The 12,727-nt window shown below is 34.7% G+C and overlaps 1 protein-coding gene across 5 annotated transcripts in view; it reads left to right on the top strand.

Annotated features, from left to right (window-relative positions):
- LOC149085044 (uncharacterized) overlaps positions 1-10,147 on the top strand; it is a 123,895-nt gene extending 113,748 nt beyond the window's left edge. For all 5 annotated transcript variants that reach the window (XM_089232813.1, XM_089232815.1, XM_089232816.1 and 2 more), the window contains exon 3: positions 9,014-10,147. In XM_089232813.1, the coding sequence (XP_089088939.1) occupies positions 9,014-9,702 (689 nt within the window). In that variant the 3' untranslated portion in view covers positions 9,703-10,147. The remainder of the gene's footprint in view (positions 1-9,013) is intronic.
- Positions 10,148-12,727: the final 2,580 nt, after the last annotated feature.

Raw genomic sequence — 12,727 nt, 5'->3', positions numbered from 1 at the left:
TTGAGGGCTTTCCTTTAAGATGGCTTCCAGGAAAAAGTGTGATTTATTAGTTAAAAGTGTTTATTTATTAACATAAAGTTTAACAACAAAATTCTGGAAAATTTTTATGTCAAGATGAATATATCCTGTATCACACATTTTGTCAGAAAAAAATTTAAGTGAACTATTTCTTCACAAAAAAATGGAAATTTGAAAAATTAAAGATTTGCTGACATTTATGTTTTTAATGCTCTTTTGTATTTTTGAGACAAAAAAAAAACATTTTGAAAATTCCAAAAAATGAATGCAATGCCTCAAAAATCACTCATTAAATAAATGTATTGAAGTTATATTATTTTCAAATATATTTTGATTCGAGCTATAGTAAGAACGAAATTCGGGTTGCATACATCAAGCAAAAGAAAAGAAATGCAAACAAAGCATTTTAATAGATTAAGGAAATCACAGCTACACATGCTCTGCATGAGTTGCTGTCGTTAATTGGAACATCTACCAGCAAATGCAAAATCTAAAGATTATGACCTCACCTTATGTGCAAAGGCAGTTCTGAATTTGTATCTTCAAACTGGCTGCAGTAACGAGCGTTTAAAGAACGCTTTGCTCACATGCAACGCAAATGCATTTAAAGGGTTAACCCCTTAACCGGCACCGCGCGGGATAGCAGAGATCACTAAACTCCTTGTTGAATATATTTTTTATATGAGGTATGCTTTCTTCCGGTTTTCAGCAAGTGTAAAGTAAATGAGATAGGAAAATGTGTTCCATTCAGAAATCAACTTTACAAAATATCTGTTTCTCATTGATAAAATGAAATACTTTTTTTAAAAAAAGCTAGCTAGATACGAGGTATCTCGTCAATACTAGTAAGAGGGTTAAGGTATTGTAGGGGAACGTTCGAGAATCCATTTTAAAATATAAAAAAAAAGTTGTCTAATAAAAAAATTATCTGTGTTGCTTTTGGCAGAATTATATCGAAAAATGATTGTTCAGCTAATGAAATTTGAAGAGTGCGATGTCTGGTCACATAGTATGGTAGTTGTGATAAATCTCCTGTAATTATTTTTGCGAGCAACAAAAAAAAAATGTAGCCTTAAAAATATTTTTCGTTTGATTTTCAGAAGCGTGTCAAATGCTAAATGTTTGTCCCCATGTAGATTCTTCGACAAGTTTCACAAAATGTATGTGAATATTTCCCCTTAAGTGTTTAGAATCTGCTAAATTTCGAATCGTCGTTTTCCTCTCTACGACATCGTCATCCTTTGCACAAGACATCCATTCCAATCCTCATCTTCTACTTGGCCATATGGCCCCTTGCAGCCCTGAGAAGTTCTAAAGGAGCCACGGGTGAAAAAGCCAAGTGGGAAGGGGCCACAGGGAGCTGTGAAAAGAATTAGATGTGGTCTAAAAAGGTCGACTAGTTTTAGAATCCAGCAAACTTTCCTATAGCACAGTGGCAACAAATCTCCTTGAAGCGATCTGGTGGGCCCCACAAGAAGCCAAAAATAATATCAAATCTTAATTAAATGTATTAATAGAAAATTCAGATTCTCTGTAAGACAGGACTTACGTGGAAGGGATCATTTCAGCTATAATATTGTAATCCCTATCAAAGCTACCTTGACAACCTGAGGGCTCATGACATGAATCACATTGGGTCTTCCTTCTCAATTTTCCCGTAAAAACTGTCTTTTGTGATAAAACACAAACGAGAATTGCCAATAACAAAATTAATTACAACAACAAAAATTAAGAATGAAAAATTTTAATGATTAGGGGGACTCTCTGGTCTGTAGTCCTGGGCTAGGCCCTATTGGTCTCTCCTCAAGACGCCGCTAACTGTCATTATCATTCTTGTTATTGTTCATTGTGACCCACTAATAGTTAAATAATTAATTACTGTATTTAAGTGGCCTAAAATTTCAACCAGTTCTAATTTTGTGAGGCCCCCCGGGTCGTGCCCTAGTGGGCTCATGCGTTAAGACGGCACTATCCACGGACCTATGTGGGCATGGCTCCGGGCCTTATATCCATAAGAGCCCCCGTATGATGAGATTTGGTACTATGGTTTTCGAAATTAAGTATGCAAATATGTTACTTCTATCCAAGTATTGGGGGGGGGGGGAGAGCAGAGCATCACTTTACCCGGAAACCTATGATGTTGAGACGGCCATGTATAAAACACTCGCGAGAAGAAAGCTCACTGAACTCACGGATTCAGGGTGATGTGTCAGGAGGGTCGATTTATTGTGTAGGTTCGTTGGATCGTCCCGTATTTTACACAGACCCATTTTTCCCATACAATTCTGCTCTCAGAGGGATGATCACCCACCTTCTGGATCTGTGCTCGGGCCAAGGGTTCCAGAGACCCTGGAACTCTTTTCCTTCTAGTGATAAAAATCTCTTCGGCATGTTTAAATAAGTGGTTATGGTTTAAATGGTGTGATCTGGTTCAACCTTATTTTTCTACCGGGTTCCAGGATTTTAGGAGTGGGATCCCGGGCGAGAAATGCTAATATGATCTTCTGATAGAATAAAACAATTTCTTTTACTTGATTATCATTTAATAAGCTCTACTATCTCAGCAATAATCGTGTGATTATGCTTGAATTCCAGAAATGTGCATCTTTCACAGAAAATCGCTTAACTTTTTGCGGTAGCATCAAGAAACAACGGTACTCCATTGTTACAACGGCCCCTTACGATAATAGGAATGCCCCTGCGAAATCGGTTTCTTAGTAAAACTCATAAGTTATACAAAAATCGCAGGACAAACATGTAAGAACCAGGAATCTCTTCAGAACCGACTACCTACAGTGACGCAGTTGCTTTGCTTTCTTCATTTACGCTATAATTTTTCAAAAATAGTTTTTGCTATAACTTGTTACAGCGCGAAATCAAATTTGAACAGTTACAACAATTGACGCATTACGGAAAGTTTTTTTTTATCAGTTAGCGATTGATAATTACACATCACTACTTGAATATTGCGTTGCATAGTCGTGTAGCTTTAGTCGTTCAGTCAGGCGCAGTCGGTATTAGGACTAATTCCTAAATACGTCGTCCCCTCTGAGTATCGAAGTGAAACTCATCATGTATCCTATATATCATAATCTTGTGATATCCTTTTTCCTGACTACTTAAGGGGTGTCACGACCCCTGAAGTCGAATTTTCAAAAATGACTTCAAAAAATATTTCATTCGATTGCAAATAAAATACTAAAAATTTCATGTCAATCGGTTAATTTGTTCCTTCAAAATAAAAGAAGTAATGAATTATAGTGTAAATGTATACAAGAAAAAACACAATGTAGTTTTCTCAAATTGCAGTTTTCAAGTTCACCCGTAAGATAAAAAAAAATCTACTGAAAAAATTTCAGAATTTTTAGTTAAATGTTTATTCGACATGTATTAGTAAAATGAACCTCGAACTTGAATATCAGACGATTCGTAAGAATTTTATGAATTTTTAAAGTTTGAAAAATATATAAATTTCAAAAATCTAAATTAAGCATTTTTTTAAAAAATACTTCCAACTATCCAAATGCTAAATCCGAAGTCTATATTACTAACAAAACAGTGGAATAAACATTTTTCTGCAAAATTTCAGAATTTTTAGTTTAGTAGGTTTTTTTTAATCTTGCGGATGAACGTAGAAACTGCAATCTGACAAAACCACGTTCAAAGTGTTTTTTCCTGTATGCCTTTACACTATATAATTCATTACTTCTTTCTTTTGTTTTAAAAAAAACAAATTAACCGATTGACACGAAATTTTTAGTTCTTTATTTGCAATCGAATAAAATATTTTTTGAAATCATTTTTGAAAATTCGACTTCAGGGGTCGTGTGACACTCCTTAAATTCACATTTTGATTGATATATGATCACTTGTCGACCTTTTTATACTGTGTTTAACACTACGTCTTATTCATGAAAAAAGCCGATAAAAATGAAAAAGAAATTATATATGTAATTAACTAATTATCATACAGGGACTTTATAATTAAAGATTAAATTATTTGAACAACTATAGATAGACCTAATTTCATTTTACCTTCCACCTCTGAAGTTTTGAGATGATTCTCAAAACTAGGATTTACTCTTTCTTAAACCACAGTGAATTCTTTTCCTCCAATTAGAATGGATTTCTACCAAAAAGAAACACTGAATCTGCATTTTTAAACTTTACTGAATATGTGTACAAAAATATTGATTTATTCTCGAAAAGTTATAGGTATTTTCTTAAATATTAGGAAAGCATTTGATAGTGTCGATCAGAGTTCTGATCTCTAAATTGCATTTTTGTGGTATCAGAGGCACAATGGTTTCAACATTCTCCACTCATATCTTACTAACATAACTCAAAGAGAAATGTAATGCTCATTTCAGTAATTTTATGAATATTATCAGCAGAGTCCTACAAGAATCTGTATTAGGCCCGCCGTTATTCATTATCATTATTAATGGCTTATGTAATCTTAAAATAAGTGGATAAAATCATTACATTTGCCGACGATGCTATCATTTTCTACTCTGGAACAGATTATCAACCACTTATCACAACAATTAATAGCGATCTAATTACAATTCAAAACTGGTTTATCAATAATCTCAAGTTAAAAATTTATAAAAGTGAATTTATTAATTTCTCTTTACGTAATATTTGGACATAACATACTCCACGAACCAAATTGTTTTAATTGTAATTCATGTAAGTATCAACGTCTTGAACAAACAACTACGATAAAATACCTTGGTATTCATGTTGACCAGAATTTAAAATGGCTTTCTCATATTAACCATTTACAAGCTAAATTGCGTTTCATGTTATACAATTTTTATCTCAAACTTATCGTGAGTAAAACCTTTCTACTGACATACTACTACTCAATGTTTCATTCTCATTTACTTTATGGTCTATCAGTCTGGGAAGCGATTATTTATCGAATGTTACTCCTATTTTGTCTCTACAAAAAAAAAAATTATCAGGCTTTTGACATCTGATTATAACACTCCATCAAACGACTTCTTCCAACAACTCCAGATCGTACACACCTCTCCGTTATTTAGATTTTTATAGATCAGTAATGATAATCAAAAAGAATCAATTCACTTTACCCACAAACTCATCCCGCACATCCGCTCTCCTTAATTCCACTTTTATTCACTACCTTTAGTTCACAAAACTATATACTCAAAAAACATTTCAATTTTCTCGTTCCGAAATTTTATAATACCCTTCCCATTGAGATTAAAGAGGCAACTACATTCTGGAGTTTAAAAAAATCTTAAGTCAAATTCCAGACATTGAGATCCACTTTTAACTTCATCCTCAGACGTTTTCTCTTGAACATAAATCATTTTTTCCCCCTCTGCTTTATCAACTCAATGTATGAATTAAATAAAAAAAGCAATTTCTGAAAATTTAGACAATTGCAAATGCATTGCATTGGCACGGATGTACAGTATTGTATTCTGCATATGTTGATTCGTGTTCTCATATCGCATAAGCGTCACGGCACCTTCAACCCCGTTACATGTTTATTATTCACACTAATTGTGTATATATATCTAGCCACCACCTATTGTTATACTAAATTCAATTACATTTTTGTCTTTCCTTTCTCTTATTTTCTTTTGTTTATATTTTTCACTTATCTTTATAATACATATTTTTATTCTGTTTCATTAATTATAATTTTTCTATCTATTTGTCAAGAATTCTAACTTATTGTAGCAGTCTTAACATACACAAACATTTTGATTGTATGGGACTAATGTCTCCTTGGTTGTTTCGTACTTGTATATGAATGTTTTTTTATTTTTTTGTAATTATATTTGAAATTGAAATAAAAATAAGATTCAGATGTGGGGAAAAAAGTTCCTCTTTGAAAATGACCATGAAACGAAAACTACTGAACAAAATGTTATTAAACCTGGTTATAGTTTACAGGAGGTCATAGGATACGATTTTCCGCAAAAAAAGGTTCAAAACCCACCACCAGTGGGGAATACAGTGCCATTGTTAAACGAAATAAGACATGAAGACATCGGTTTAAAATGTTTTTCATTGTTTCTAAAACGAAACTGTTTGCGGGGTTATGCAAAATCGCAATGGTTACCTGGCTTGCGGCAGGAAGAATGCAAATTAGAATTATGCAAATGCGCTTTATACGTCATTTGATTTTTCAGCTATAAAATTTAGCCGCCTCGTCAGAGCTCTCATTGTTACGAGTCGACTATGCCTGTATCCATGCTTTTCTCGTTAAGTGTTATTATGAATGTGATAGCAATGAGCGGCTGCTTTGCAAAAGTATCTTGCCGTAAGACGAATACGCGGAGGGCCAATGATACCGCAGGGTTTGAAGAAAATGATGGTAAAGTTTGAAGCCCCACAGGTTTGTTATGTTGCACCTGGGCGGGGAAGGAAGCCTGTTTCTGTGGAAACCGAGGAGGCTGTTGCATTAGCAGTAGAGGAAGCAATAATGGAAGGCACACATGGGACGAGCAGCGTAAATGCTGTTGCAAGTCGAATGGATTTGCCATTGAGTGCGATGTACAAAATCGTTCGTAAGGTGTCGAAACCGATGTCTTCATGTCTTATTTCGTTTAACAATATTGCATAAAGCGCCATTCCCCGCTGGTGATGAGTTTTTGAACTATTTGTTTTTTGTTGTTGTTGTTTTTTGTGGAAAATTGAATCCCATGACCTCCTGTAAACTATTACCAAGTTTGGTAACATCTTGTCCAGTAGTTTTTCTTTTATGGCCATTTCAAAGTGGAACTTTAATTATAAAGACCCTATATATAAATTAACCAATTATTATAACTAATAAATATAAACCACTAAAATAAACGTGTAGATAATACCAGGAAGGGGGTGGAGTTGGGACACCTTTTGATGAAGATCCAAAATTTGCGTTGTTTTGATTATTATTTTCTTTTAGTTAGGAAAAAAATTGTTTACTGCAATCATACTTGCAGCACCATTAGGTATGGAGTTGTTGAGTTGCTTAAATCAGCTTTTAAATTGTTTATAACTCCGAACAAATTTTGAGAATTAACGATTTTGCTTAAGGGGAAACGGCATATGGGCACTTCCCCTTAAGCGATAACACATTTCCGGACTTCTAACATTTTAATATTCAACTGTATTTTCCGGCAAATTTCCTTTTACTTCCAGGAAAAACAATTTCTCCATTTTCGTTAATTCAATCTTCACTTCATTAACTTGATTTAGATGTAGGCCTACTAGATTTGCTTCATTTATTTATTTTTTTAATTTTCTCTCTCCAAACATATATTTTTTCAAATATAATGAGTTTTCGTTTCGGATTTCACCACAATTCTGAATGAAAATTTTTTTATTCCGATTAATTTACGTTTCTCTTTCATGAGATTGGATTACAAAACGAGATTTCTCTTCCCCCACGTGTTTTTATTATTATTTAAAATTGAAAAATACCTTCATTATAATTATTAAAGGACATTCAGGTTGCGAAATTTATTGTTCGGAATAATTTTATTTTGAACGTGTATAAGATTTCTACGGCATATTTATTGTATATAGAGATTGTCATCACACAGAATAAATACTACAATGAATGCTTAGGATTATAATTATAGGGGGATTATATTTTAGCTATTTATTTCTCTTTATTAATTATTCTTGTAATTATATTCTCAGAAGTGCGTATTGTATATGGAAATCGATATAATCTTAATTTCTTTCCGGGGGAAATTGTATACAGGGTGGGCAAAAAGTCCGTATAAACTTTAAAAATGAATAAAAACCGGAAAAATAACCGAAATAAAAAATGGTTTGCAGGGGTAGCATCGCTAGAGGTCACGGGAATTTTGTAGCCGATGCACTTATTGGTTGCATTTTTCAAGCTTTATAAAATAACTTTTTTGAAACTTTTATAGTGTAAATCTGGCCTTATACGTATTGAAATGCAGGCACGTCATTACTAACATTATATTCACCAGGCTTGGACAATTCTCAAAGTTTACATGCTCGACATGAAATAATACATGATCGAATCAATACTTTATAGCTAGCGTTGAACATGTGGTTGGAAAAAATACCAATGCCCAGTAACAATTTTTTAATGTCTCGGGCAATAGCAGCCCTAATGCGCACATGTTTCCCGTTACCTGATGAAGCATTCTAATTTTTATGCCATGCATTCCGATGTTCATCTTCAACCCTTCAAAGGGAGTGTATGGATTGTTTCGTATACAGTCTGTTCTAAATATCCACACAGAAAAGATCTAGACTGGTTAGATCTGAAGATCTTGGTGGTGACTATGTTACCACGAAATAATTTCTTCAGAATACTGGAATCTCTCAGTGGTATGATTGGTATTACTTTCCTGCTGTATCCAGCAGTTTTGTTCACGTTCTTGAATTAGTGTGGTCATATCTTGACAGGGCCTCTGCATTGCGGCTCTAAATTTGCATTAAAAAAAACAAAAGAGAACCGAATATTTGCCAACTTGACATGGCACACTAGACGTCTATTTTCGTACGATGCAGGGGGGAAACTCGTCAAAAAGATGCGAGTTTACACAAAGCTCTATGCCCGCCAACATGAATTTCTGTGAAAAATACGTGATCTGAAAAAGATGTCTCCTCCCCCATGATTGTCTGTTTACCATTACAAATGAGAACCCCCCAGGGTCGTCCGACGGTCAATGATCTATATCAGCGTTTCTCAATCTTTCTAAACACTCAAGGACCAGTAAAATATCTGAAACAATTCGACGGAATACTGGAATGTTCCGTATTATAGGGCATTCCAGTATTTTCAGTTGTTCCGAATTGTTTTTTATACACTTGTCCAGTTTTTTCAACGATGACTATTTAGATTTGTAATGTTTACTAAAATCGTGAATAAATAAAAACCTTTTTATTTTTGATCATTTCATATAAAGAATGCCAGTCGTATATTATATGTTACATGTCGTTATATATTATCAATATTATATATTTTTTTACTTTTATTTTTCAGCACGGAATGACATCGGAAGTTACACTGGACGTGACCCATCAAACTTGGTAGCGTCGTCATCCAGCAACTATTGGTCAACGGTTGTCCCACAGGGAGCGACCTCACCATCCACGGCCCTCCTGTACCCGCAGTTGAATTGCTTGCCCTCGTATTACGGCTATCCCTTCCCCTCCAGCGCCGCGGCCGCCGCCTCCGGGAACGCTGCGGCAGCTGCGGCGGCGGCCGCAGCGGCGTCGCAGGCCGCTGCTGGAGCGAGCGCCAGCGGCCACCCATTGCTGAATGCGGCACCGATATCTCTCTGCTCGTACGCCCCACCCGTCGTCCAGCATCCATCGTCCGCCGGGGCCCTCAACAGCGTTGCCAGCAGCCTGGGTGGACCGGGCCCACCGCCACCCATGATGGAAATCACCACGAGCGGTGACAGCCGCGGCTCGGATTGCCGCGGCGACGAGTCTGACCGCGAGGGTGGTGCACCTGGTCCGGAGAGATCGGTCAGCGTGGACAGAGGAGTCGGATCAAACGACGATGTCCAGCCTGACCGCACGCCACCTGGTCCTAGTACGGAGGAGGCAGCAACATCACCGTCTTCGGCTTCGGCTCTTGTCTTGAGAAGCAGTTTTCAGCCGACGTCCCTGTCATTTGCATTGCATTCCACGTACAAGAACCGGGCACAGTCAATCGAGTCGTAAATTTTTAAATTTTTTTTTGTGTAAAACCTGATGGTATCTTTCTCTTTAAATGTTTCTGCCTGTCAAACAAAAAAATCAGTGAGAATACATAATTGTTCGTTGTTGTTGTTGTTTTGCTTCAGTTTCTGTTAAAATTTTTGGCACTTTTATTTTCTGCTTCATAAATTTTACTCGAAAAAGAAGTCACACGCGGAAGAGAAACTGAAAACAAAAGTCGCGCGAATCCTGTTGTTTTTCACTATGATTTGAAAAAAAAAATATATATATATATTTTCAGTTTTTCTGAATTTTTCACACATTTTTGTAATAATGGAAACAAAAAATATTTCAATGAAATCTGTCAAAAAATGATCGTAAAAAAGATCGCTTGATGTAATTGTAATTTTTTTTTATGTATGGTTCTTTGTGTGTGAAATGTGTGAAATTAAAGTATCTGCAACTGTGATTATGGTTTGAATCTTTTTTTTTTCATTGGATAATTAATGTGATTTACAGTAGAACTTGATTAATTCGAACTTGGTTAATTCTAATTTTGAATAATTCGAACTTTTACGAACTCCCCTTGAGTTTTCTGTTAAATTTAATGTTATAATTCCCTGTTTAATTCTAACTTTTTTTTGGGATTATTTGGATATTTCAAAGTTGGTGGGAAACATGATTTTTATATCAGCAAATTTTAGTTTGGAAGAATTCTACAAACGAGACTCTGCTTTTCTCGATCGAGTTGTTAAAAAAAAACAAATTTTTGAATACTAATATAAAATTTTGAAAATTCTATCTTTCCACTACTTTTTGTTGTTGTTGTTGATAATTAAATGCCCATTTTAAGATTGTTCAGCTGGAGTGCATCAAGACTGTGTAGCACTTTATACCTATTATGCTTTTCAACCTATAGGTCAAGGTGAAACATTCAAAATCTGAATCTTTTTATCATTAATAGTATGGAAAGTAGAAATTTTGTAATACGTTAATGAAAGTATATTTCTTTGATAGCGCATAAGAATGATAAGCAAAATTTTGGAGGCGGTTTCATAACAGAGATGATCATGAACGTTTTCCGTAACTCGGGCTTTGAACATGGTCAAAGAATTCTGCAGTGATGTCGATTCCAGAACTGGAATAATGTAGCAGCTAAAATTAATCATATATTATAATTATAAATTTGGGAAACAGTTTCGCAACTGAGATAGGATAATTATCAATTATAAAAATTTTATGTGAATGTTGAATAAGTTTCAATTTGTAGTCATTTATTTTTCGGATCCACGATAGATTAATTGGATAGTTGGAATTTTTTTCCATTGACTTTAGATTTCGAATCAACCAAGTTCGACTGCAATTACCGTAATTTTCGGTAAAAAGGTCACACTTAAAAAAAGTCAAGAAAAATTTTAAACGCTCTATAGTACCCCATAAAACCTACTGAAATTTTTTTTACATAAATATGGATATAAATTGGTGCTTTAGAGTATTTTTAATTCAAAAAATTCATCAAACAAGAATTTAATTAGAGCGGATTTTTTTAATTAGCTAAAATGGTTAACTTAAGCCCCGTTCACATGTGTAAGATCGGGGGTCGCTTTGGTGATAATTACCGGTATGGCAACTTTTTTCCCCTCGTAGGGAAAAAAAAAGGTGGGAGAGAAGCTCATAAAAAAAAAAAAGCAAAAAAGCCCGTCTTTCTTGGGGTGGAATGGTGGTCGACACCGACCGCGAAAACTACTGTAAGCTCCTTCGTCAGCCATCTTGAATCAACCAGTTCCGTTCACTCCACGTAACCAGTGACGACTTCCGGAAAGGAGGGGAATTGCCGGCATAAACTAAATAAACATCATGTGAATGGTTTGTAGCGAAAATCTCCGTTACCGGGAACTTCCCGGGATGTTTTATTGCACATGTGAACGGGGCTTAAGGGTAAAAAATGTAGTTCGTCTTGAGATTTTTCAATATTATCTATAAACAGATAAAATCTTGTCTTAGCAAAGTTTAGTAGTTTTTTACTTAGAGAGGACTTGGATAAAATTAAATTTAGTGCGATTTTATAAATCTCTGAACAAATAAAATTTCACAGCAGCTCTGCATTAAAAAAAAAGTATTTTACTTATACAGAGCCGTTTTTTATATTGAAATGACGCTGAAAGATGTATTTTCTAAAACAGCGAAAAAATGAGAAATGAAATTGGTGTGTGTATATTGGTTTTTTTTCACCACGTATATTCAAATATACACGGGACCATAGACGGTTAACTGAAGTGAAAAATCATAAAAATTAATTATAATCTTTATAACCCTTAGTGGGGCGGTGGTTTCGCCGCAAAAGCATCTGTTCAAAAAATTTTCCTTTGGTGGTTTAAGGGTGGTCGATTTAGAAAAATGTGTTTTTTGTGTAACACTTCAATAAAGCACAAAAGTTTTTTGTTGACTTATAGGTGAATGAACTTCTACAGGAAAAAAAATTGTGATTTTTACTCATTTAATCTAAAATGCGATCAATAATCTGGACGAAACTTAATGTGCTATATAGCTACATAATCTATTATTAGCTGAATCATGAAACCAAGAATAAGTATTGGTAATTTCCAATTATCTGTTTTTCAAATTTTTTAGGTGGTTTCATGGGGTAAACCACCGCCTACTTAGAGATAAGAAGAATGACATTTTCTTGTTGCTAGGATATTATATGATATGCTTGCAAGGGAGGAGACTGAATCAAAGTGAAACCTTGTACAACGATACTCGATATAACAATAAATCCCTCTACAACGGTAGTTTTTCGAAACTTTTTTGGTATTGTCTTATGTCTAATTTTAAACTCCTCTCGATACACCGATATCCTTTGCTACGATAAATCCCTATATATATATAACGATATTTTTTGAGGATGTTTCGAAACCACTACAAAGTAATTTTTTAAATTTTTCTCAATAATCTTCAATACATTTTTAAATTCTTCAGCAGTGTTTGTTCTTCCGACGATGTTTAATAACATCGGTATTTTGCGCTATCTACCCTCCGAAAATTGTTA

This window comes from Pholcus phalangioides, unplaced genomic scaffold, assembly GCF_987345545.1.
Source record: "Pholcus phalangioides strain wild (caught in Gottingen) unplaced genomic scaffold, Ppha-v1.0 ptg000007l_1, whole genome shotgun sequence".
Classification (NCBI taxonomy): Eukaryota; Metazoa; Arthropoda; class Arachnida; order Araneae; family Pholcidae; genus Pholcus; species Pholcus phalangioides.
This window is presented reverse-complemented; position numbering and strand designations above follow the sequence as displayed.